This window comes from Micropterus salmoides, unplaced genomic scaffold (assembly GCF_014851395.1).
Source record: "Micropterus salmoides isolate LMB-PRFRI ecotype aquatic unplaced genomic scaffold, ASM1485139v1 Ms_hic_scaffold_20, whole genome shotgun sequence".
NCBI lineage: Eukaryota > Metazoa > Chordata > Actinopteri > Centrarchiformes > Centrarchidae > Micropterus > Micropterus salmoides.
Window position 1 is genome coordinate 12,110,006 of NW_024041151.1, and position 26,866 is coordinate 12,136,871.

Sequence of the window (26,866 nt, forward strand, 5' to 3'; positions counted from 1 at the left end):
GTAATACCGGCAGGACACAAATAATGTGCAATAATATGTATTATTTCTAGTATAAACCATATGACATTTTTGTTTTAACTCTTTCAGGCTATTCTGAAAAACAGTTGTTCAAAATCATGAAATTGTTGGCAGAAATAGGTATGACTGGTCTGCTCATCATGAGCTTCTTGCACTTTTAATATTTTAAAAAATACAGTACAAAGTCCTTAACAGCTGCCTCACTTCAAAACACATAATAGATCATATCATAAAATTCATAAAAGCTCATATCACATGGCTCTTCTAGTTGATAAATTTGTGTCTTTATTTTTGAGGATTAAAACCTGGGTTGGTGCTCCCAGGTTTATGCTTTGACCTCCCCATGGTCATAATCATACATTCACTGTCAGGGATCAGAAGTGTCACATACCAAATATTTTATCAAAAAGTGACTTACTGCAAGCAAGAAGAGCAGCAAAGCTGAGCAGCTGCAGAATTCTTTGTCTTTTCTTTTTTCACCTCTTAACGTGTGTTTGTCCACATCCTAATATCTTTACGTTCAGCCTGGCAGTGTGTGCGGGTGATGTGCTTGAGCTATTCAGCTTCTCTTTAATTCATCTCTTTTCAGCATCGGGGTCCAGGGTCCAAAGACTAAAAGCAGTAAAACGCAGATGACCTCCTGACATAACCTATGGTAGTTTGTTACAGAATAAAACTTAAATGATCAAAAACAATAAGAGGGGAAAAAACATTAGAATTTAACCAAAAATAACAATTACTAATGATAAACACACATTTGACAATATACAATTTGGCGAAGGTAAAAAAAATAAACCATACAGTTACATGTGTCAGACAGGTAAGTAAATAAACCATGAAACTCCTGCAAACTCTTTAGAGCAGTCTGATGTGAAGGTTTTTGCAGTATTATAGAAACAAATTAAACATCCCACCAATTCATATTACACATAACTTTATTGTACCAATTTATACAAATACCATGTAAACAACAAAAAGCAAAAGATGGAAGCAGTCAAGAAGAGGAACAACACAAAGTACAGTAAAGTTTACAAAAGACTCAGTATCTGGCTCATTTGCTGACAAAGTGGGCAACAATATTGATAATATATTGTTGATAATATACACTAGTATTAATACCGGCAGGACACAAATAATGTGCAATAATATGCATTATTTCTAGTATAAACCATATATGACATTTCTGTTTTAACTCTGTCAGGCTATTCTGAAAAACAGTTGTCCAAAATCATTAAATTGTTCTTTCACATGGCAGAAATAGGTATGACTGTTAACTTATAACAGGAATAACATGAAATTCTCCATTTAGGACAAAAATATACTTCACATCTATTCTAGGAAAGTAGTGCACAGCAATGGGTTAGATAGAATAATACCAAAGATACACCTGTCTTATTATACAAAATATCCTTATTAAAATATAACGTGACCATCTGCAGAGACCAAACCGCAGCTGCATCTCATACACATCCGAAAGAGCTCCGATTAGGATTTCTGACAGACCAGCTATCGTCAAACACAAATCTCCAATTTAAAAATCTGTCCCTGTCAGGTTGAACAGATCTCTATACAATAATGCAAAACTGAAGGAGGACTGGAGAGGTGCCCTGTATTGCTCTGATCAGTCCTTGACTCTTAAATTCTGAGGTCGAGGTAAAGGTGGCGACTCAGGATTCAGCAGGCAGTTGAACCAGATTTGCATCTACACCTTCCTAAAACGGCTGGTGCACTTTTTATTTTTATTTTTGGCACTTGCAGTTAAATTCTTCAGATCCATCACCTCCTCACCAATGGCTGATTTGTCCCAATCGGCCATAAATGATTGTTCAAACACAATTACAGGCAAATTCCTAAAAGCTGGCATACGATCCAGCTCACTGCAGCTGGAACTGCTGATTGAATGATGTTGAAAAGCACCTTTGAAAAGTCTAACTGCTCTAACAGATACTTCTACTTAACCTGGCATAAGATCGAAGGAATCTTGGAAATGTATTTGACATCTTAACATCGTATTTCAGATTAATTGATTATAATGTTTTTGGACACACTGCACCGCAAACAAGGTGTTGAATGCAGTGTGATCACATCTCTGTGGATAATGAAAACAACTGCAGAGACAACGAGTAAACCATCTTTAAGAAGAGCCCGTTGAAAAGCTTTCCATACAGGCCCCACTATACAGTCCCCGTTCATAATGTGCACAGCTAACCTAGTAGTTATGAACCCAAACACACTTTTCATTCTCAAGATGTTAGTATTAAATACAAGGCGTGGCTAATATTTTCCCTTAAAAAACAAAACAAAAGTCAAACTATGTCAAGGCAGTCAAACAGAAGAAAATACAGTACAAAATACTACATCACTGATTGCAAATAACACCAGCAGGAGTCAAGGAGAACGTGTCACTTAGTCAGAGAAGACCTCATTTGTCAGATATGCACGTCAAGTCAGTAAAATCTCCCTACTATTCCTCAGTCACTGTGTGCAAACTGAACAGCTTCAAGCCGACGTTCATACAGTGGCGACAGCAGCTGACGGCTGCCGAAATAACTCACTCATAACTCAGTCATTGTCTGTGTGCTTGTGCAGTGATCAGGTCTGACGGCAAGACCTGGCAGTCAGTCACCTGGGAATAAGCGGGGTTGGGCGGGCGGTCACATGCAGTTGGCCACGTTGCTGGAGCCCTGGCCGACGTCCCTGATCTGGCTGACGTGTGACGAACAGACAGCCACTCCGGCTCCGGCGCGGCAGTGAGACACCGAACCCACCAGCTCCCATCTGAGCAGCAAACACATACAAGTCAAAACATAGGAAGAGAAGGAGGACGCGGTAGAAGTACTAAACAATACAATTTGAGCAAGTAACTGCATAATAAAAATGATTTCAATTAGAGCAATTACTCAAGTATGTAACAGGTTGAGCCTTGTTTCAGCAGGTAAGTCACACAAGCTTCAAATGTAGACTTCTGCCATTACATTTCATCCAGATTTGAGAATCTTTATTGAGCGTTGTGTTGCCAATACGGCTTAATGATACTGAAAAAAATTCGCCATTATTTTGACTGACACTGCAATTTTTGCAGGGATCTGTACCAAACAAGTCTGTAGAGTATGACGTGTAGGCTACGACATCTCTGCAGCACGACAATATTTAATTTAAAATAGTTTATAGTATTTTTTACACACCTAACAAATATTGAACCTCCTGCGATTTGAAAACTGCAGTAGGCCATTCGCAATTTCAAAAAGATTTTGATTATTGTTCAGCCCTAGTTGCCAACGGGGGAATGTTTATTCAATTTGCTTGTGTTTTCATATAAATCATCTAACAAGAATTGAAGGCACGGTGTTGTTAATCTCAGCTCTTAAATTATTGCCAAAACACAGAGATCCCTTGTCCCTTATTAACTCATCCCAAATCCCACCTCAATACCTTAGAAACACATCACATCACGCAGCCCTCATTCATCTCCTGCTCACCTGTTCATTCGTGGCTCAAAAGCTTCCACAGTGTTCAAGTAGATATTCCCATTGTGACCCCCGACCGCGAACACTCTTCCCATTACAGTGGCTACCCCGACTCCCCCACGTGGGGTGGTCAGCTCAGACACGTACTCCCAGCGGTGCATTCTTGGGTCAAAGCGCTCTACAGAGCTCAGGGGTGAGTTGTCATCAAAACCGCCTTTAGGAAAGACGAGAGAGACACTTATTCAAAAAACGAAAGTACCTCCTACGATTCTTAGGTGCCTTTGTGAAAAAAGCTCAAGGGACAAACATGAAACTGGCATGTAACCTGGCAGACAACACGCTTAGGTGTAATGATTGCAAACGCTCATTTGCTTTATGTAGGATTATGCTGTTACTAATGTAACAGACAACATTAATGATTTCATGCATCCATACTAAGCACTTACACAGCTATTGACAAGGCAAAATGCCACAAGACATTTTAATGAACCCTGAGTGACTGACTTGTGTATAAAATTGTAGGAGGCACGTGACCTGGGTGTATCAAAAAAATGCAAATGCAGACAAAATTCTGTACTCAAATCAACAATATTCAAGTGATCAGATCTGAAGTGTTCTTTGTTCAGTTATTCCTCTCACCCACTACATAGAGGCAGCCATTGAGTTTGCTGACTCCATTTCCAGCTCGTCGCTGGCCCATCTCGCTGACCTCTATCCACTTGTTGAGGTGTGGGTTAAACCGCTCCACACTAGACAGCGACGCCACCCCATCGTTCCCTCCCACTGCGTATACAAAACTCTGGCAAGGAGAGGGTATAGAGCAGTGAAGTCCACAGTAGAGATCACATATCAGTCACAATCAACTGGCTTTCCTCCACAGTGTTACCCCCAATGCCACGGATCCCACTCCTCCTCTGGGCGTGTTCATCGGCGCCACAGCGCTCCAGCAGTCACTTTCGATGTCGTAACGCTCCACATCGTTGAAGCAGGAGTTGTCATCCAGACCTCCAATAGCATAGATAGGACCACCAAGCGCTGCCAAGGCTATACCCCTCCTGAGAAACACATACATCCTTGTTCAAAGCAGTATTTTTGCTGTTTACCCAATACTTTAAGCATAGCAAAAGCATACAGCAGATAGTAAAAGGTACACCAGACGAAATGCATGTTAAGGTATCAATCAGGCCTGCTCCTGAGCATGTAAGGGCTGAAAAGAGGACCAATTTTTAAGTCAATACTAAAACTTAGAAACAAAAAAAAAATTTCTAAGGCAATACGGAAATCAAAATTTAGCATCAACAGAAACACAAATCAATCAAATAACTGTGTGTCTGTGTACCTCTTGGTGTTCATGGAGGCTTTCATCATCCACTTGTTGGTGAGGGGGTCAAACATCTCCATGTTGCCCAAGTGCTCGTTACCATCATGGCCCCCAACAGCATAAACCTTGCCTAAGGAAAGCAACGTCAAACAGATATGACGTTGACTGCAGTACTTTTTTACAAAGATACACGTTTTCATTTGCTATGTTGCAATACTCTATTATACTGTACTCACTTTAAGTGAATCTGTGATCCAAATATTTCATTTTCTAAATTATATTCAAAATTCAAATATTAGAAAAAAGCTGTATAATGCAAAACAGATTAACACCACAACCCACATAATCTACATGGGTCAGTTGAACCAATTCGTCTCTAAAACAGTTTCAAATAATCTGAACATTATAACCTTCATGAGAGCAAAATTTATTACAGAACTGTTGTATTAGACTGCATTCGTTTTAGCTAGGCCTACCTAATAAACTGACTACTGACTGTATAATATATAAAGTTTCCCTGAGCTCTTCTAAACACAAATGCTCATCTTTCCACACCCCATCTTTTACTGTCTATAGTGTTATTATATATGTAACCCTTCTTACCTCCTACAGATATTACACCCACGTGACGCCGTCTGCTGTTCATTTCAGGACCAAAGAACCAGCTGTTCTTAGTGATGGAGTAGCACTCAATACTGCGAAATGGGTCACCAGAACCCCCACGGCCACCCACACAGAACAAAACCCCTGAAGAAGTGTCAGGAAAGAACCAAACGTTAGCACAGTGAGAGAACACATGTCACACTTAAGCCTACAGATGAAACACGAAACTATATATCTACATGACAAAGCAGTTATTACAATTTTTATAACTTTGCTTATGTTATGAAGACGAGACTAAGCATATAACAAACATGAAAACCTAGAAAGTCATTTGGTTTTCATGAATGTAGCTGTGTATTTTTTAGGATGATGAGGAAACATGCTGAATGTTAGTAAAAAATGCCCTAAAATCACTAGTAAGTACTACCTGCAGTGTGTTTCCTGGGTATTGTACGGACTGAGTACTCAAAGTCCAGCACCACCTTGTTGCTGAGGTGCAGGTGGTAGTTCCTGGCTTCGTCCATCAGGTCGCGACAACTCAGGTTACCTTTGATCATCTCATCCTTAGCTACTGTTCCAGTCAGGAACTCTACAGGCAGCAGGGGGAGGCGCACCTGTAGGAGAGACCATACACGTTGTGTTGTGGTTGTGTAAGTGATTACATAAAGCTGTGAACATATGTGTAACACTGACACTAATTTCACTCACAGTTATGTAGTTTAACCTTCAGGTAATCAGCGTAATAGGTCATAAAAGTCTTAACTTCACTAGAACACATACTGAAGCTACTTCCAGTCATGAAACTTCAGGAGATATAAAATTCAGGAAGATAGACCCTTCTCATTGAAGCTATGCACTCTCTAACCTGAGACATGATCTGGTCCAGCCAGGCCTCGTGGTGCTGTGGGTTTGCTTTCAGCCATTTCACTGCTGCATTGTACACCTGTGTCTCTGAGTGGATATTGAGCTCACTGGAGGACAATAATGTGCGTAAGTGCTGGGGAGACACGCATGTAAAGTCCTCACACTCCACTACCTCGGTGAAGTGCTCGCAGGCATAGCGGTCGGCCATATCCATCAGGTCCACACGATTGTGGCTCTCGGCAAAGGTACGAACTGCCAGGCAGTTGGTGGGTGGAAGTGGGCCTTCATGTACTCACAGCAGGCTCTTGCCACCAACTCCACCTAACAGATTGAGGCAGTAATAAGGCAATGTTGCAGATTATCTCAATGCATTACATAATTACATTTTGTTCTGTGTAAAAATTGTCATGATATTTTAAATTGATAAATAAGAGTTTGAGCATCACTACACTTAAAATGTAACTGAAAATTCAGAACCCACTTAGTTCATGTAAACTAAGGAGAACAAAGCGCCTGCACAACTTGTTGACTGATTGTACTTGTGTGTCTTTACCTGAAGGATGCAGGCAGCATAAAGCAGTGGCTGGACATTGTCCACAGTTAATGTGAGTTTGGAGGAGTAGGCAAAATGCACCAGGTCCTGGATGGCATCACCATCAAAGTCCTTGATCTCTATCAGTTCCTGCTTAGCCTCGGACATCTCTGACAGGAACATGGCCCTGAGGGAAGAAAGAGCAACTTACACAAGAACAAGATGTAACACCTTCCACAAAGCTTTGTGTTCTGCAAACATAAAATAAATTTTGTCTTTGAGTCCTTAAGGGACTACGCCACTGGTTTCTGTTCATTAAGTATGGAGGCCCAGAGAGTACACTTCCACCCCAACTGACAACTGATTAGGGCAGTCAATCACTATATTTTAGTTATTTTGTGCTAGTACTGTCTTCTCTCTTTTAACAAAAATAACATGTGCTATCATGCCCAACTATCGTGCAGGCCTATCGTATGTAATGTATCTATCTAAGCATCTTCATACAAATGATCTAAACAGAAATGACAAAATTCTGTGTTTGATTTTTTCATGACATTGGAACCTTGTGTTCAGGCTCAAGACAGGCTTCATTTCTGTATGTTTAGTCAGAGCAAAAGGTGTATCTGGGATATTATATTTGGCTTTTAGAAAACAAGCTAGAGACTAGTGTGATTGATTAAATCATTAAGAGATTAAGAAAAAAACCCTCTTATCTGTTGGTGCTGTACTGAAAAATTGCTATATAGGTCTTCCTCAAAAAATAAAACAACAAATGTACCTGAAGTAAGGGATCACACAAGCCAGCACTAGCTTGTGGCATGGTATCAACCTACTGCCAACCTACAAAAAGAGACAAACACAAAATACATGTTTGAAAAAACAGGCAACAAAGCACACCTACATACAGTATCAATAAGCTCACTGCTTATTAATTTATTTATGAACCGGACATGACTGAAAACATCAACAAAAGATCAGTGGAGGCAATCAAATCTAGTCAAATCTCGTTACTTGAGTCTGGACAGGGTGACCTACCTTCAGCGTGACGTCACAGAGCTCTCCTACTTCGTAGAAATGCCTGAGGGAGTTATGAAAGTCCTTCCAAGCCTCATGAGCCTCGAAGACAAAGGACCCATCAGGCTCGCAGTCTGCTTTTGAAGCCTTGTTTCCAGGCCGCTTCTCCTTGGACTTCAGCTGCTTGGCATGGTCTGGCACCACATCCCCTGGTGCCATAGCTGCCTACAGGAAACAACACCTAAAAGACAGATTAGAGGAATTTTACATTGAAGCACGAAGAATTGCTTACAGAATACATCTGGAACCATATAAAGACAGCGGCAGATATGGGTAGGTATTATGGAACAAAATAATATTACAATAAATATCACAGCATGATCTCCATATTGAAAATTTGGTGCCATATTAATTTACTGCCATATCATACGGTAGAAAGTTACACACATGTTCATCCTATTAAGTCAAATGTTCAAAAGAACACATGCACTCAAGTATTTAGGATCTCAGTCACCAACAGACTTTGTTCATATTAAACTACTGGTAACTTACTTTTTATTTCTTAATATTTTACACTGTGCTGTAAGATTTACTGCCCTGTTTTTGGGGTAAGATGTTTCTAGAATCAAATATTACTTGCTTCTGAAACTCAGTTGGTTTCTCCTCTCTCCTTCATATGTACTGAGACCAAGTCTTCACACGGCCGAGCAGAATCTCTAGTATAGTTCTCTGCTGTCTGGGTCGAAGTGTGTCCGGGCAGAGCCAAGTGGGCTGAACGTTTTTTCTCGACTGTTTTGACTGCCTTCAGGTGGCTGAGTAGAATTAAGCTCTCTCCGCTGTTTTGACTGTTTTTACCAAGATTGTAGCGCAAAGAATCTGGATTCACGTTGACGATGCTGAATTAGAGGAAATAAATATCTTACAAGGTTTGACCAAAGATGGGAAATCCAAAAAGCAACAACGGAAGTTAAAAAGCCTGATTATGTAATGTAATGTAACCCATTAGAATTATGGGTGAACAAACAGGTTTACCGGGTAAATGAACCTGTTTATATTTTCTATTTGACTCTTGTAATTGTATTTAGATGTCTTTTTATATTTCCCTATTTTACTTTTATGTTTTATGTAAAGCACTTTGAATAGCCTTGTTGCTGAAATGCGCAATACAAAAACTTGCCTTGTATATTTAACTAAAATTCTTGCAACTAGTGGTGGAACAATTATTTTAGATTGTTGACTCACCATTTCAGTCTTTTTGTTTTAGAAGCCAAAATTCATTCAATCATTCCCTGGTTCCGAACATCTCATATGTGAAGACACGTCTCCTTTCTCGGTTGTTAATTGGATATTGTTCGGTTTCACGACGTCTTCAATTTTGTGAACTTGTGATTGGCAGTTCTCAATATTCTCTGACATTTCATCATCTAAAAAGAAATAACTGAGGATTTGGGAAAAAATAGACAGATAGAAAAGATGTACTGACAATAAAAAAATTGTTGCAGCCCTGTTTAACCCAGTACCATTATGAGGAGAGGCTGCAAATAGTAAATATTAGAATAAACTGAATGAGCCGATCATTAGCTATAATAAAGTCAAATTATCACTGCCATTGACTGTAGCATGTAAGAAAAACTTGACTTGAATGGAGGAAACAAAAGGGAAATTGGTGTTGGAGGACATCGCCTGCCAGCTGAGCAACTTTGATCACTATTCCTCTCCTTTTCAGCGTCACTTACCCTTTAGCCTACTCGTTCAGCAGAGATTGGAGCCAAATGTGGAAGAAAAAAGGAAAAACAGGACAAGCAGATACCTCCAAGCTAAAATGGCACACCACGAAGAAAAACCAGTGCAATCAAACCCATAAAAATTCCTACCTATTGGTGAATCTGATGAAAAATCTTCACAGCTGATGTCAGAGAGAAAGCAGACAGCCAGAGGATAAAGCTCCACCCACACCTTACAGATGATGCAGAGTCTCTTTTAAGCTATGTCTCTGTCACTGAATAGACTCAGTGTATCGCCCCCTCATCGCTAGTCCTCTCAGCTATAAGAGCAGAAACATCAAGTCCCATCACATGCACTAATGATCAAAGGCTCTCTCGACTTCTGTTCTACTTTTTATTGGCTCGTGGATAGGCTTCCTCTTTGGAAATGGTCTGATTACTCAACACATGCAGGGACTTTGTAATATCCACTTAATTCAAAGACAGATTCAGGATCCGCTGGAACGCTTTCATGGCCTAAAGATTATAGCATCACCATGTTGTATTATTTATGACGAGTGCGTTAGTCAATAATTTAACGACAGAGATGTATTGCACAACTACTCCACTCCACCCAGTACAAACTGAAAAACAATTTGTGCAGACAGCAACCTCTTGCTAAATTCATACATATTTTTTCTATGCATCTATGTCCACCATACAAAAGGAGTCTCACAAAAGCAACCAGCATACCACTATACCATCAGGTACAAAAGAAACACAGAAGAAGAGTGTGCACTCATGAAACCTACTGTTGTCATGTCAAATTACTTCACCCACTCATCTAAGAACACACCACAGCTACACTAGTAGGTAGATGCTTTGTCGCCATGGTCTCTCTAAGATCAGAGTATTATGACAGTAGAGTTATGAACATACTAATGAGCATCCTGTACATTTAATTACTATATTTCCCTCACCACCTTTTAAGAGATTAAGTATGTGGCAGAATGCAATAAAAGAGTGGTACATTTCAAGGAGACTATTTGTTTTATCGTCAGCTGGAAGCATTTCACATTTATTTCACCTTTAGACCAATCATGTAATGTATTTCTTCTGTGCGCTTTTAAAAATATTTCATCTATCCTAAGCTATCAAATCACACAGGCATCTTAAAGAATGGTTTTGTACCCATCTATATATACACATATGTACTGACAGACACTGCTTGCTGTCTAAAAAGTAACATTAGTGTATTGCACAAGTCTAATCTTTGGTCCTCCTTTACCAAACTAGCCCTTGTAGCTCTATTGTGTACCAAATATAAATTGAATTAAAGTACTTTTTTGGAGGCTTTAACAGGTAACTCCTAGACAACATAACACAAAGAGGGGATATGAGGGATGCAAATATTTGAGATAAGACACCAGCTCTACTGCTACTAAGCTGTTTGATGTAAACGACAGTTGGCACCTGCAGATGTTACCTGAACTTATATTTTATGTGTCTCTAATATTTGGGTACGACACCAAAACATACTCTTATTTATCACAGCTACGTTAGCACATAATATCGGGCATGACAGATAAGAAAAGCTGAAATACAATCGTCAACATCAAACACACGTCAAGAGTTTATGAACATGAGCTCGGGTTATCATGGGGATAACGTTAACGCAACGTTATGGAAACTTTAGTTAATGTTGCCGCATTCCATTTTAACATCGTATTTCTAACGTTACACCACGTTAAACCAGCTAAACAAAACGACACTGCTCTAAAGAAGATGATGAAGCTATCTAGCGTAATTTACTTGCTTAATTGTTAGCTTGGTTGCTAGTAACAGTAACTACCAGGCAGACTAGCATCCGTGCGAGAGCTAATGTTAGCTGACAGGGAACGGAACGGATTTAACCAGGAATTTAGAGAAAATACTAAACGCAGAATGGCATACATCCCTGTAAAACATTAGGTAATTGTTGTGTTATGTCAACAATATTAAATTTAGTTACCTCATGTCGCAACAGGAATTAAGATGCCGGCTTCATTGAGAGGAATGTTTGGTATTAGCACGTTTGTTGTGATTCCAGGCGCTTCATGGGTATTGTAGTTTTTACGCATTACCTGAACTACAGCCAAACGTCACTAGTTAAAAGCGGACAGTTTCTTTCCAGTCACTTTTTTAGTTTCTGAAGCTGATCAGTGCGACAGCTTCACTTGTCTTATTTTGTCTTCTGCCTCACTGAACAGAAGTTCTAGCAAATAACACGGACATGTTCAAAATAAAGCACTAGGGTATGTAATGTGCAAAGTAAGGAAATGTTAAACTGTAAAATTACAGTTTACAATTGTTATACTTTTCTGAAATTAACATTAACAACACCTTCATATTCCAGTTCAATTCCATTTACTTTACAACAGTGCAGCATCTGCATATTTCTGCTGTGCCTTCTGGACACTAAGCAGAAATATTAAAAACAGTTTATTGTTGACAGATGTTATACTCATACTTGTAGATTACATTCTAAATCTATAATATATATGAAAACCCAATAAGACTACAATATACTATTGGTGAGGTATAGATCCATAGACACATCTGAGATGCCTGAAATATTACAATTTGCTAGAAGCTAGAGTTTGACAGCAAATTTTCTGTTTAACGTTTTGTTAACTACCAAAGCTATGTCCTGTGTTGAGTGTGTTCTCAGATAAATAGTAAACTGTAAAGGGAAAGGGAAACTGGAGCTGTCCAAAATAACTTACCCATCATTATACTTCAAATTACAGAGATACATCATTTTCTGGTGATTTAAACTGTGACCAATGAGAGGCCATTTATCAGCCTATGTGGCTGTAGCATAAATAGACCAAAACATAATTATGAAACCATTACCCATCCAGAAACCTTCACACAATTATCAAAGTTTGTTTATTTCAGAACAATGTAAATGTATGCAGTTCGTGTGCTGAAAATAACACAATAATAAGTACAAGTTTTACAGGCTTCCTGGAGGATGTAGAATATTATTAGACCTTGTAATAGAGCAGGTTTGTGATGGCGATCGGATGGCCAGCACGAGGCAAATGTAACATTATGTCCATGTGTCCTATTTGTGCTGCTTCTTCTTCTTCAAGAGGGCATCACGTAAAGCAAGCTGGATAAGAAAAACAAAATCTCTTCAGTTAAAGTGCCAAGACTGTTGCGTCTTTAGATCCAATAAAACCAATTTCTCCACAGACGAATACAGAAGTTTATTCCCACATGTATTTATCTGACAAGTGTGACTTACCTGCTTCTCTCTGAAGGAGCGTTTGCCTTTGGTTCGGACATTCTGACTGTGCCTCATCATCATGAAGTTCTTCGTCTTCCTCTTCTCCTTGTTGCTGGTGCTGGCGTGTGGGTTCAGCTTGGTCCGCTTCCTGACAAAGTCCTTCCGGTCGGTCCGTCCCGCCTAGACAAATCAAGCACGTCATTCGAGCTGAAATGAATCAACAAATATTAACAATGATCTTGTTCCAGCTTCTCAAATGTGAATATTTGCTGGTTTGTTTCAATGAAATTTCAAATAATTCTGACATTTTATAAACCAAATGAGGAAATTCAAAGTAATATTTAGATAGAATAGATAACGGCAATATATACAAACTTCCCATGAATGACTTTCTAGAGTCAACAGTATTTCAGTCGGGTTACTCTTAATAGTTCAAATCACCCTACAGTTACTTGAAGCTTTAGTTTTACCAGTGCTGTTGCCAGGCGTGTTTCCTTGTCTGCTTTTGGTTTCTTATGCAGTTTCTCAATATTCCTCAAGGTAAGCAGCTCTCCTCTGAAAGATTTGAGGGGGGAAAAAAAACACAAATAAATCTAAGTATGATCATCTATCATTATTAACAAAATAAACAAACTCAGCCCGTATGCTCTTATTAAAAAGAAAGTGTGTCACAAATAATATGGTAAATGATATAATGCTTTAAGTTCAAATTGCTTTCTAACCTTCTGTCACCCTCGTCATCACTGTCCACAGCTTTCCTCTTCTGGCCCTTGCCTGGTGCTGCGTTGACTTCCTTGGTCATCTGGACCAGACGGATCTTCTTGAACTCATCTTGAGTGAGGAGCCTGCTGCCGCTGACCGCCGCTGCTTTGGCTTTTCTTTCCTCGACTGGCATACTCTGAAGTTTCTCCGCCTTACACGAACACAGACGACTCTCACATTTAACAACCACACTTAATTAATCAGCAGCAGTTTGAGCTATGCGATTTCACGCTCACCACTTCTCCTGTGTCTTCATCAGACGAGTGTTGGACATCCACCCACTCCCCGTCTTCATCGTCATCACTAATACTGGCGCTCTCCCAGCCATCTGTTGGTCAATATGAAAAATACACACTTTAGCTTAATATTGATCATCTGTCATCTCTATCAGAGTGCTGTATGAAACTGGATTCTGTTTTACAGATCAATTCAATTTATGGATTCAATAACACAATAAAAAACTGGTGGCTGTGGCTCAGGATGAAGAGCGGATCATCGACTAATCAGAAGGTCGGTGGTTTGATCCCCTGCTCCTCCAGTCCTTGGGCAAGATAATGAACCCCAAATTGTGTGAGTGTATTTGTTTCTGCTCCAGCCACCTTGCATGGTAGCCACTGCCATCAATGTATGAATGTGTGTGTGAATGGTCAGGAGACTAGAAAGGAGCTATACAAGTGCAGTCCATTCAATAGCTGCTTACCTCCGTCCTCCTCTCCCTCTTTGTTCTCCTCCTCCACCTCCAGGACTTCAGCTCCAGGGATATAGTCTTTAGCCTCAAGCTCTCCATAGTCTTTGATCTTTGCCTCTACTGATGCCTCTGTGGGTCTCCCCTAGACATTTACAATTATTTAAATTTAAATATCCATAGTAATGTTGTGCTTTGTCAGCATTATACTTCTGGATCTTTTGGCACTACTCTCCTCTGTGTGCTTCTGTAACTACAACATAATTTATCAGGACCCCTCTCTGGATCAAAATTTCAACAATACAAATAAACTGCACATTCAGGGAGTATAAGTGTTTTTAATTGTAACTCTTTTTAAAAGAGTTTGTTCATCATACATTAAGTAATTGTTTTCTTTTCATACAGTTTACTATACAAACTATGCCAAAACTTGTTTAATGTTAAGACATGATACTCAGTGTTGTTTTCAGTAAGATTCACACAGTTAGCTCACCCTGTCCCTCTTGTGCAGCATCTGTGGATTAAGACTCCTGAACAGCTGGATCAGTCCTCTGGCAGACATCATCACGTCTGAGGGCAAATACAGACAAAAATGTGTTCTTTTGTGAGTGAACATATGTGTACACCTCCTTTAATTGGGACAAAGGTACACTGGTAGTCACTCACTCTTGTCTTTGTGGGTCTTGTACTGGGTCAGGTCCTGCAGCAAGTCTTCAGTGATGGCAAGAGGACAGCGGGCCGCCACTTCCTTGATGGCATTGATACTTGAAAACAAAAAGGTGTAGAATTTACTCTAACACGGTTAATTAACACTTGGTATTGTAGTCACAAAATAACTGTATGGATTTGTATTGTTCATTTGAATCTTCACATTTGCATCCATACCAACTTTGGATCACTAGACAGGTCTGCTACTTACCCCACGGTCATAACCTCCCCCGAGTTTCTGTCTGTTACAAAATTGTTGGCGATGGTCATGATTACAGGCTCGATGATCTGCACAAGTGGGAATGTACGAAAAGTGTTAGAGTGGAACCCCCTGCAGTATGTTAAGTCCACACGTGTGAACAAACAAAATAAATCTGAACGTTTTAGATCTGTACCTCTGGTGGGACGAGTGGGTGGGAAGCCTGGGCAGCACACAGGAGAATCTTTGTCACCTCTAGAAAGATAACAGTTTGTTTCACATGTCTCGTCCACAGAGGTCAAAAGGCTTTCATTTACTACAATCGAATCTAATTCAGTGGGTCTTTATTGGCGTGGGAAAAAGAAGTTTACATTGTGAAGAAGTGTGAAAGAAAAAAGATAGATATTACACACACACACACACACACACACACAGTCAGTGTGAGTTAGTTTTACCTCGTTGATGGGGCTGTAGAAACCTCTGGACAAAGGGATAAAAATTGAAGAGGAAAAGCTGGAAAAGAACACAGCATTATACTCACTGTAAAATTATTATTCATACCTTATTTATACTTATATCCAGTCAGTGTCCAAAGCATGATTCCCATTACAGAGGCACTGTAAGAACTGTTACAGCCACTAGCTGTGCCTATCTGACATTTAGTGCTGAGCAGGTAGTGGGTTTTTAGAGCTTTCCAACTGAAAGGACTCGGAGCGGTGAGAGTGAACTAAAACAGTAATGGTGTGGGCCAGAAAACCAAAACAATGAGCTTGATATTGCTTTAAAACTCTATAGAGTTGAGGGGAACTGTAGTGTCGAGCGATAATTCTCTGTGGGTTCTTCACTACAAGCAACTCCTTTGACATTCAAGTTGTTAAATGAGCCATTGTCAATATGAAAATATTGATTGTAGCCACTTTAAATAATTTCTAAATATAACCCATTACACAAGATCAGTGATTATTTTAAAGTTGCGCTGCATAAAAGCAACAATTTATCTTATTAGGAATAACCTACTGCACTGGTCTCTGAATCTGTTAACCTATTCTGGATAAAATGCTTTATAGAGCCACCAATATTTATGAGGGCCAGTTCTAAGTCAACTTCCTAAAAGTTGTGTACAAACTAGCTGATGACAGCCACGTCACCTACCTCATGGATTCCAACCAGTCTGGATATGAGCTCCATCAACATGATCTTCACCTCGAAGCGCTCTTTGGAGTCTTCCAACTGTTTCAAGAGTTTTTCAGCAAAATCTTAACAAAAAGAAATATCCAATGGATTAGAGTTTTGTAAACTGAAGTACAAATGCCAAATTCTTTGTGCTGGTGTTGTGGAGGTGAACCTACCTTGAGGATCGTGAATTAGATGAATGGCAGAGAAATTGAACACCTCGGCCTTTGTCTTTTTCTTGTGTTTCTGCCCAAAGAGTTAAAAAAAATTAACTCAGTTCCTTTGATCACAAATGTAACAATAAAAGTGATGCCTCTGTAGTAAATGCAACACTAGTACCTTGAGGACTTTCATTGCTTTTTCCATCTTCTTCTTGTTTTTGGTGGTTTTCTTGCCGGTAGAGTATCTCACCTTCAGGTCTCGGACTGATGGTCCTTCATTCTGAAAGTAAAGATGATTCTTAACAAAAACAGCACAACAAATCTAAACCACATTTCTATGTCTTACACATGCACTATTCAATAATAAATCACTCCCTACTAGACTGCGAAAAATATCTTTGCTTTAATGCATCATATCTTTGGTACTTGCCTCTGATTCTGAATCGCTATCATTTTTCTCATCTTCATCTTTGCCCAGAAAGAATTTAAGACCAGCAACAAGGATCTAAAAAGGAAGAGAGGCAGGTGAGGATGTACAAGGTTGCCAAATATGCAATACAATAAGCAATGTGAAAAAAACATACCTTTGTCACTTTGGAGAAGCACGCTGTTGTAATGACATTAACTGTTTTGGCATCATTCCTGTCACACAAACAAAAAGACAATCAGGTTAAAGCAGTGAAAAATAATGAGACCTTCTTGTAAAATAAGAGCTTTATATGATTTAATTAAGTCCAGTTTACAAATAAAACCCACCATATGTTCCTTTTGTACAGCTCCATCATTACATCTAAAGAGATCTTTGCTGCTATGGGATTACTGTCTCTCAGCATGGTGTACATGAAGTTCTGCAATGTCTAAAATGCACAACATTATAACACAGAAGGTGAGTGGTGACTATTTTAGGCTGCTGTGTCACATGATATTACACACAGTCAAACATGCGAGTATGTGTACTTACGGTGTTAACCTTGTTGTTTTTGTGCTTAGCATTGATGTTTTTGATATCTGCTACGATGTGTGTGTAGAGTGTCTGTGGAGAGAGAAAAGCAAATGTTTACATCTGAAAGGGGAAGAGGGAAATAACACAGAAAACAACAATTAAAACATATGAATACAGAAATATAACAACATGAGGAAATCATTGATCAGATTTATAGATTGAACGCTATACACACACGAGCATACATGAGTGAAATTAGCTTTGTACAATAATGTTTTTACAGACAAATTCACCCTCTACCTCAAACTATCACCAATAGGTTCCTCTTTCCTTATATTCAAAACTACTTAAAGATGTAATAAAATACTAAAAATACAGTTACTACGCAACATATTTTGAAATATTTCAATAAATTATTTTAATGTCATGCCAAAAACTAAACGCTATCAAATGAAGGCACCTATAATTTTTCGGCTGCAGATTATTCGGCTCTCACCTTTCGGAGAAGTTTGTCATGACATCGCAGCAGCTCAAAGAAGAGCTCCAGGAGTCCAGAGGGTTCGATCAGATCTTTATTCCTCAGAAGAATCAGCGCTTTGCAGAAGGTCTGACAAAGACAGGAAACACAGCTAAGCATGTAAATGCTCAGAGAGATGTACTTTGCATGTATATCAACAAACTCAAGTATGATCGATTATTTAATGTGGATAAGAAAAGAAGCTCCTGTGTTGACACATATTCTCACCATTCTCAGGTCCGGCTCTAGGACTGTGTGGTGATTCAGTAGTAACCCGGTCAGCTCTTGTGGGAAGGTGGACAGGTGCTGCAGGTAGCAGTGACCAACCTGGAGGGGGCAAGAAGAGCTTTAGCTACAGGACGTATAGAAGGCAGGAAGATAACACACATTACTAATCATAAACACACACACAGTTACCTGAGCAAGAAACATAACAAGATCAGCCAGCTCCTTGTTCGGCTTGTCAGGCTGCAGTTTGAATATCTGTATATTGGACTGGTAATGCCGGTACTGCTGCTGAAACTGTTGAAGGCACAAGAAAAAACACCAGTCATTCCTTACTGCAGTGTAAGGACACAGTTCTCGTATGTTTAAATTCACGAACACCAGGTGTTTGTGAATTAAACTAGTTAAAAACTTTAGCAATGTTGGGCAACAACACTTACCTCCTCTATGTACGACTGTGGGTCTCGTTTTATAAGATTCTGCAGTTGTGGCAAGTTGTTTGGCAATTTGTTGTTGTGTCGCCCAGACATGGTTAAAGATGATTTTGCGCCTTAGTTAAGAAGAAATAATGATTAAAAAATAGATTTTACAAGGCAAGCGTGGCAAATGTGCAGGCTGCCATTTAACTCGCAGCGGAAAGTACATGCGTCACGTCACGTCCGGCCAGGTCCTGGTCACTTCCGCTCTGATTAAAGGAGACGTGTTTGGTTTTCTTCTTCTCAGCTTGGGCGTTTAAATTATCTAAACTTTATAATAATAACGTTGCACTCACCTAACATCTTGTATACTACTGCCGCTGTACTTGCCTCCTTGGTTGGGCACGGGGCTCATGTTGTGAAGCGAGAAACTGGTTAGCATTGTTTGCCTGCCTCTCTGGTTACATTACATTTATTCATTTAACTTAACGTTAACTGACGCGACTTACAATTGCTTTTTACTTCAGAGGTCGCACACCTCTGGAGCAACTAGGGGTTAACGTTAAGTGTCTTGCTCAGGGACATGCCACAGTGGGGAGTTAAACCTGGGTCTCTCAAACCAAAGGCATGAGACTTATCCACTGCCCCACCACCACCCCTATGTGATGATTTGCTCTTTTCCTTTTAATTATTTTAATGTATTTTTAATCATACTGAGGATTGATTGATAGATTGTCAATACAAGCAGTGTGATGGTGTCAGTATGGCTCTGGGCAGTTGTGACAACATTTCTTACTATTTTCATAATTTATACAATCACTTAATGGGGAAAATAATCAGCAGATTAATCCACAATGAAAATGATCATTTAATTAATTACAGTCTGATACAAAAGTTTTAACCTCAACCTCTTACACTTAATTGCATGAGGAATAATCATGTAAAATAGTCACAGGACATTTTTCATACCTTTACTCAAGTAACATTTTCAATGCAGTACTTCTACATTTACTTAAGTAAAGGATCTGAATACTTCATCCACCACTGACAATAACTAGTTTGTCAAGAGGAGGAAAGCCCAAGTCCAATAAAACTGAAGATGTTTAGGATAAGGTTATTTTATTTTTAGGCATTTGTGTCAATTTTTACTCACAATAATAGTTAAACCAACAGAGTAATATTCGCTTTGTATGTTTAAATGGTTTCAGTAGAGCTGTAGAAGCGTTTCCTTCATGGTGGACTCACGGTAAAGAATAGATATGGTAAAGAGTATATCCAACATATTGAGCATTATGAGCCTAATTTTAAATGAGCAACTGAACAGCCAGAATTATTTCACTGTGATATAATGAATTTTGGCGCCACATGGTGGTGAAACTGGTTTGAGCCCAGTTTGTGGTTTATATGTAGTGTATATGTTGTAATTTCAAGTTATCAATCCTTATAACGGTGCACAGGTTGCAGCTTCTCTTCCCCAATTTTTGATAGGCAGCAAGCTGGGAAAAGCTTTATTAGGTTAATGTTTTTATAAATGAAGTTTAGAGTATGATGGCAACCTTTTTACACAGCATGAATGATAATAAGGCTGAAAAAGAATTTCAAAGTATGCTAAAAGGCACAAATGAAAAAAGACAAGGAAAATATATATATTTTTTTTAAATGAAACTTTCCTCGACATAACATTTAAAATGTATCCAGTTTAATTTTCAGGAGATGAATATGTACACTTTTAATTTCATCATTTACCTCAAAGCAGTAAGCAAGTACTGTATAATAGATTTACAAAGCAAATACTGACATAGTATTCTGTCAAGGCATGTTCCAGCATCAAAATAGGATTCAAAATACACAAGTACAATTTTGTTCGACATAAAATATGAAATCACTTTCATAATTATTTTAGACTATCCAAAGAGGGGGGAGGGTGTTCTCTTGTAGGTGACAATACAAACAGCAGTTCTCATAAATGCATTGAAAGGTAGTAGCAGCCAAAGAGAGAGAACTCAAAAAGCAAACATAAAAATATAGACTTCTTAAAAAGGATTTTTACTCTCAAGGATTTGAATATTTTAAGGCATTTTAAAAACATGTAGTGTAATTTGGCAATTTCTGCCTGTGTCAACTTTCCTCCATTTTTGTTTTGCTCTTGTGAAACAGTCACCCAACATCTACATGACGACAATATGTGGTTTCTACTATCCTGAGATGTTTTCCTCTGCTTGAAGGCATCTGAGGACGTAGAGGATCACTTGATAGCAGAAAATATATTGGTCCTGTAAAAAAATAAAAAGGGAAAGTGTGTGAACACAACGTGAGCCAGCGAGGTCTAGGATCAAAAGAGTTAAGCTACTTAATATTAAAAGCAAACATTAAAACTCACCTCTGTCTGGACCATTCCCTGTCTCTGAAGTCTCATGTTCCTTACGACATCTGAAATATCAAACTACACATTTTTTTTTATTAGACTGTGATCATACCAAACAAAAAATGGCAGCTTCCTTATTTATGAACAATACATAAGATTGCCTACTTACATCAGCGTCTTTACTGATGAGACCCAGAACCACATCTATACAGATGAGGGTTCCTGATCGACCAATGCCTGCACTGCAGTGTGTGATTATGGGCCCTGATCGATGAATGTGCCTCATATAGGAAATAAAAGTGAGCAGCTGCTCGGGTTGTGAGGGCGTTCCGTGGTCCGGCCATCCCGTGTAGTTCAGATGAGTTACACGCTGTATTTCATTGGTCTGAGGAAGGTGAAACTCTTAAGTTAATGTGTCAGTGAATACAACTTTTAATTATCATATTTTGTTATAAACTAACCTGGATATCTTTGACCTCAATGATTCGGATTACAAAGTTGTCGAGATATTGGTCTTTGATCAGCGTGATCTGTAACCTGTCTCCCACGATCTCTGCTGTCCTTGGTGTGTCTGGCCAGTACCGCTGACATTTCACTTTCCCTCCTTCCACTTCCTGGGTCATCATGGCGATAACATTAGACTTCTGCTCCCAGACCATTTGCCAAAAGTCACCCAGAGTGGTGGGTAAGGGACCCTGACACGCAATGTACATATAGTTTTCATCCTTCACTGACATCTTGATGAAGTTGGCATTGATGTAGCCCCCGTCTTTGCCCAGCATAACTCGAGTTGTGTCAACTAGAAGAGATGCGTACATAAGATAATCATTTTTAAAATAATGTTTGACATTTTAGGTATCCAACTTTGGATTTAGTTAAACTTAGTAAATGGTTTTTACAATATATGCACATTTGTGACTGTTCTTACAGGGAACAATATTCTTGTAGCGATTCTTCTTCTTGTTCTCCTTCGTCTGACCTATTAAACAGTCGTCCAGTGGCTGTAGATTCTGAAGATTCTGCCAGGAAGGAAAACAGATGTTCATAAAAATGTAATGAATCACAATTAATTCACCAGCATTAAAATTCAAAGTAGATTCTTACTTCAAACTCCTGCAGCGGGACCTTCTGCTCTAGAAGGCCCCTCATCATGCGGACCACAGTGTTGAGCTTTGGTCCTGTGTACTGGCCATCAGGGACCACCTTGACGAGGGGCAAAGAGGTCAGCTCATCCTCTGTGATGACTGGCCCATCTGTACACAATGAGGGAACAAAACAGTTAAAGAAGAATTACAAATAAACATCAAAATGACAAAAGTAATGGCCAAAAACTTTTTGTCACTTAAGAAACTGACACATGTAACACACACACACACACACACACACACACACACACACACACACACGACCCTATAAACACTGACACTAAGAAGGAAAGACTGACTTGTATGGAAAACATTCTCCTGACCTATTGCTTCCTCTTTACACACTCAATACACTCAATGCTCACACTAAATAAACGTAGAAATCTAGATCTCATTTGCCCACCCCAATTTTAAACTCCCCATTACACGTAATTTTAATGAATTAACATTTTAGAAAGTCAGCCATACCATCTCTTGATGTGGAGTTCATGTTTTCAATAGGCAGATCATCACTTCCCCATGTGATTTCATCTTCCTCTGGCTGCCCAGCACTCATTTGCAGATAGCTGTTAGATTAGAACATATAAACGATGAGTTGTGAATATATTCACAGTCCTAATTGTGATAAGTGTAGAGCCAAAAGCAAAAATCGTACTTTTCGCTCCTTGGATCGTCCACACTCTCCTCATTCCACTCCACTTTCCGGGAACTCTATTATAAAAGAATCATAAAAAAAAATAAAATAAAAATCAGATAGAACCAGCATATAGTTTTAATGTTTTATCAAGTCTGATGGATTTGATTTGTACCTCAGGGGAGTCTTCAGGTAAAGAAGAACCATCATAGTCGGTGTCCTCTGAAAGCTCTGCGCTGTGCTCCGTCTCTCTTTTCTGTTCCAGTGGACCACCTTCATAGTCTGTGAAAAATGGGAACGTAGTCTAGTTTGTAAAATTTACAATTTCATTGTTTGAATTTACAAATCAATTAATTCAGCATTGGTCTGCTGAGATTTCCAGCAGATTTTCGAGCCTGCATGCTATTACCTGTTGGTGGTATGAGAGGGAAGCCGCCATATTTCATCTCATTACGGAGAGTGGGCAGCTTAGTCTTCGCTCCACTGTCTTCACTCAGATCTGAAAGCAACATGTAGAAGAGTGGGTTGTGTCCACGGTCAGATTATCAGAAAACTTATCACAGTCACACGAGTCACAATTTAAATACAGTGGAGTAAGACTGTAAATAATTAAACAGAAGAAAGCAATTATCAAATAAAACGTTTCTAATGCATAGAAATCCCATGTTTTGGGTTTCTGCTTGTACCTGTGTTTCCATTGCACTTGTCAGAGTTGATGGGCAGATAGGCCAGGTATGTGTTTGGGTTCTGGTCTGGTGGCCTGGACACTATAAGATGTACCAGGCCTTTAGCTTTACGGATGGTGGTGACAGCTTTGGTGTGGGACACACCGGTCATTAGTTCTTCATTCACCTGCAAGAAAAAGGAAGACAACCATAATTAAAACCCTTCAGAGAGGGCTGTGTTGTCTCAAAACATTAGAGAAAATACACACAAAAAGAAAGCATACACATGTAACATTACAAAAAAATTGTTAGCCGATTAAACAATATGCATTAATTCATATATAACATTATAATATGCTCATTTTATAATATGCTCATTTCCATGTTTAAATTTTTATTTAGGGGTTGTACCAGAACAGGTTTACATGGTTTCATTTTCAAAAAACACCATATTTTTTGACATACTGCACATTGCTGCAGCTCCTCTTTTCACCCTGGGTGTTCCTTTTAGCGGTGGAGTGATACATCTTATCTCTAATTGTTAGGAGTTGCACATGCGCAGCTCCTAGTTAAGGACTACCAGCCAATCAGAAGCAGAGTAGGGTGGGTCGTGAGAAGCCGGTAAACACGGCTTCAGTTCAGCTGTATATCGACCTTACCATCTTAGCAACATGGACTGGAGCAAGAGTTCCAGAGTGGTGAGTTATTAATTTGTAACAAATGTATGTTTCATCTATAACATTTTAACTGAGCTCTGTCTCTACATCACAGTAACAACTTTATGTCCATTGACTGCCTGGAGGGTAGCTAGTGTTTGGAAGAGAGAGGCGAGGCAGCTGGCGGACATCTTGTCACTGTGTGCTGCAGCTCAGAGTGTTTTTTCACTGGTATTTCTGAGGGCGTGTCTGACTAGCCGCTAGGCGAGCATTATGACGTGTTTTCTTGTGAAGTCACAAGAAAACAGAAGAAAAGGCTGGACTGTTTTTGGGTAGTTCAGAGCAGTGTTTTATGTGTGAGATAGGGACTCCCTTTGGGGTGGACTTTGGGCTTTTTCAAGGTATATAACTCAATAAAAGAGAGGGGAAAAAGCATAATATAACCTCTTTAATATGACCTTCAATTCTGAGCAGCAGTTGTCAAACATCACTCACTTTCAGCAGCCTGTCTCCCACTTGCAGTTGGCGTGAGGACTCTGCTATTCCCCCTGGTGTGATGGACTTGACAAAGATCCCTCTTTCCCCTCCAATCACAGAGAAACCCAGACCTCCTGAGTGCGGCTTCTCCAGATCCAACTTTATGATCTCCTCCTGCATATTCAACATACAAATGTGTAATCGCCTTTAAGTGTTTGGTAGCAAAGTGGCTATTAAGAAAACAAGCAAATGAATGCTATCTGACACAAGCTTGATGGCAACAGTCAAGCTTTTGATGATAGTGATCACAATATCCTTGTGATAAGAATATGTCTAGTCTGCAAACATAAATTCATCCTTGTATTAACAATACAGCCGTTCTAGATGTTTGCTTGAAACTTCTATACAGAAGGTACAGCAAATGTTTTAAGTCAAGTACAACTTTAAACATATGGAAAGAAAGAAATCAAAAAATCAAAAATGTAATGTAAAAGGTAAACAACTTACCTCTAAAGGACAAAGTGCTGCAAGACCTTCTGTATCTCTTGGATCTTCTTCTTTAAGAAACCCTTAAATAGAAAATATTGTTGCCAATGTAAAATAATTGCAATTACATGTAAAAGAATAGACACAATCAAACATTTTACAGGTGAAACACCTTTAAGATGTGAAACATACCATTCATGCTGGATGAAACATTGGGGCTAATGTTGTTGTTAAGAAAAGAGACACTTTTCTGCGCAGGAGAAACAGGCTTTCCATCCCTTTGAGCCAGAGAAACAAAACAAGAAAAACAAAGTTATTGAAATGATGCCACATACAGTATCAGGAGCTAAAATAACCATTTTTAGTGCCATCCTGCAAAACAAACACTGAATCAGCATGAAAATATTCTATATAGGCTACACATCTCATTGTTTGCTAGACTACCTTGTGGCCTTGAGAGTGAGGTTGTTGAGTGAGAGCTCCAACAGTCTGGTGCTCTCACTGAGAGTCAGGTCCTGTGTGGGAGCACCATTGATGTAGTGGATTAGATCAAGTGGTCTCAGGCTACCCTCCTCAAAGGCCACTGAACCTGGCAGGATGTCTTTCACATACAAGACGCTGTATATACTATCACTGCCACCACCCAGTACCAAACCTGGTGACAGAAAAAGGAGTAATACAATTTAGACCTGCAAGAACTCTGAACAGTGGAAATACAGTGCCTGAAGTACAGATGGCCCAGGGATGTTTTATCTGGTTAATGCAGTTTCTTACCCAGTGGTTCTTGGCTGCCCTTAAAACATATATCAGGCAGCAGATGGGCTTCTATGGGGGGCTTTGGAGCCTCCAGGACCCTCCCTACTGACAAGTCAACCACACGGGGGGCCGCACGCACAAGATTAACCACCTCAGTGTGGCCCATATTGGTCACATCTGTGTTGTTCACCTGGAGATGGAAAATAAGAGATTCATAAATTACGGATTAAAAGGAGTAGTGCAACAATTTGGGAAATGTGCTTATTTGCTTTCTTGTGGCGAGTTTGATGAGAAGGTCGATACCACTCTCATAAATACTGTGCGCTAAATACAAACTACAGTCAACAGGCTTTTGGTCAGCTTAGCATAAATAACTAGCCTGGTAAAGTAAAAAAAATAAATACATATCAGCCTTCCAGCATCTCTAATTATTCTAATTTACATGTCATATTTCATTTAATTATTCCAAACACTTGACTTTGGACAGAGCCAGCCAGCTGTTTTCCTCTGCTTCCAGCTTTTATGCTAAGCATCTTCAGCTCGGCTTTAGCACTCTAGTTCATTTACAGACACAGATCTTGTTCAACTCTAAAACAACAACAACAACAACAACAACAACAAGCAGGGCTTAAAGCAAGAAATTTTTCAGTGCCTGAAATGTGTTCGGGATTTACGACAAAGATGGAGGGTAGGGGCCAAGAGCTTAACTTTGAGTTGAAAACTGAAGGGGACATAGGGACTCAGATAAGTGGTCTGACATACACTTAGCTCACGAAACATGAAGAAATACAATTCTGGGTTCACGAGAAGACGACAAGAAGATAATTGTTCTCTAGTTTGATAAAACATTCCATGTGGAAATATATGATGGGGGGGTCAGGGGGTCCTCCCATTTCCTGCATTCTGGTAACATTTTCTGCCACCACCTATAATCAGTGCTTGAAGTGGAAAATATAGGGGCTGGGCAATACGGCTGAAAATGTTATCACGATAAAACATTTCATTCATTTCATTTCATTTCATTTCGATCATTCTTATGTTCTCAAATCATTATAAGGCAGATTTTTGCTCCTGAGTGAAAGTTGAAGAAACCAGAT

General features: G+C 39.3%; 3 protein-coding genes across 7 annotated transcripts in view; all 3 read right to left on the minus strand.

Moving 5' to 3' along the window:
- Positions 1-935: 935 nt before the first annotated feature.
- Positions 936-11,471, minus strand: LOC119914386 (kelch-like protein 8). The gene is given in 13 exon segments (XM_038733674.1): positions 936-2,796; positions 3,498-3,699; positions 4,125-4,284; positions 4,372-4,540; positions 4,825-4,936; positions 5,410-5,553; positions 5,837-6,023; positions 6,275-6,540; positions 6,543-6,594; positions 6,827-6,992; positions 7,584-7,645; positions 7,841-8,060; positions 9,694-11,471. Coding segments are annotated over 12 exon segments (1,842 nt in total). The 5' UTR covers positions 8,039-8,060; positions 9,694-11,471; the 3' UTR covers positions 936-2,672.
- A 963-nt stretch (positions 11,472-12,434) lies between these two features.
- On the minus strand, positions 12,435-18,809 carry sdad1 (SDA1 domain containing 1). Its single transcript, XM_038734322.1, has 22 exons — positions 18,610-18,809; positions 18,362-18,466; positions 18,173-18,271; positions 17,924-18,034; positions 17,446-17,517; positions 17,241-17,341; positions 17,069-17,126; positions 16,915-16,989; positions 16,663-16,764; positions 16,500-16,569; positions 16,303-16,406; positions 15,606-15,663; positions 15,347-15,405; positions 15,163-15,239; positions 14,910-15,007; positions 14,737-14,813; positions 14,259-14,388; positions 13,795-13,886; positions 13,519-13,709; positions 13,267-13,351; positions 12,815-12,976; positions 12,435-12,679 (listed from the first exon to the last, which is right to left on the minus strand). The coding sequence occupies exons 1-22, from the start codon at positions 18,697-18,699 to the stop codon at positions 12,632-12,634; spliced, it is 2,064 nt and encodes a 687-aa protein (XP_038590250.1). The 5' UTR covers positions 18,700-18,809; the 3' UTR covers positions 12,435-12,631.
- A 1,453-nt stretch (positions 18,810-20,262) lies between these two features.
- Positions 20,263-26,866, minus strand: part of ptpn13 (protein tyrosine phosphatase non-receptor type 13) — a 49,346-nt gene continuing 42,742 nt past the window's right edge. For all 5 annotated transcript variants that reach the window (XM_038733400.1, XM_038733399.1, XM_038733397.1 and 2 more), the window contains 16 exons: positions 25,788-25,959; positions 25,458-25,668; positions 25,206-25,291; positions 25,035-25,096; positions 24,546-24,701; positions 23,416-23,581; positions 23,139-23,228; positions 22,905-23,011; positions 22,751-22,806; positions 22,564-22,661; positions 22,055-22,203; positions 21,879-21,969; positions 21,412-21,749; positions 21,120-21,335; positions 20,966-21,028; positions 20,263-20,858 (listed from right to left, as the gene is read on the minus strand). In XM_038733400.1, coding sequence (XP_038589328.1) covers positions 20,781-20,858; positions 20,966-21,028; positions 21,120-21,335; positions 21,412-21,749; positions 21,879-21,969; positions 22,055-22,203; positions 22,564-22,661; positions 22,751-22,806; positions 22,905-23,011; positions 23,139-23,228; positions 23,416-23,581; positions 24,546-24,701; positions 25,035-25,096; positions 25,206-25,291; positions 25,458-25,668; positions 25,788-25,959 — 2,139 coding nt within the window. In that variant the 3' untranslated portion in view covers positions 20,263-20,780. The remainder of the gene's footprint in view (positions 20,859-20,965; positions 21,029-21,119; positions 21,336-21,411; positions 21,750-21,878; positions 21,970-22,054; positions 22,204-22,563; positions 22,662-22,750; positions 22,807-22,904; positions 23,012-23,138; positions 23,229-23,415; positions 23,582-24,545; positions 24,702-25,034; positions 25,097-25,205; positions 25,292-25,457; positions 25,669-25,787; positions 25,960-26,866) is intronic.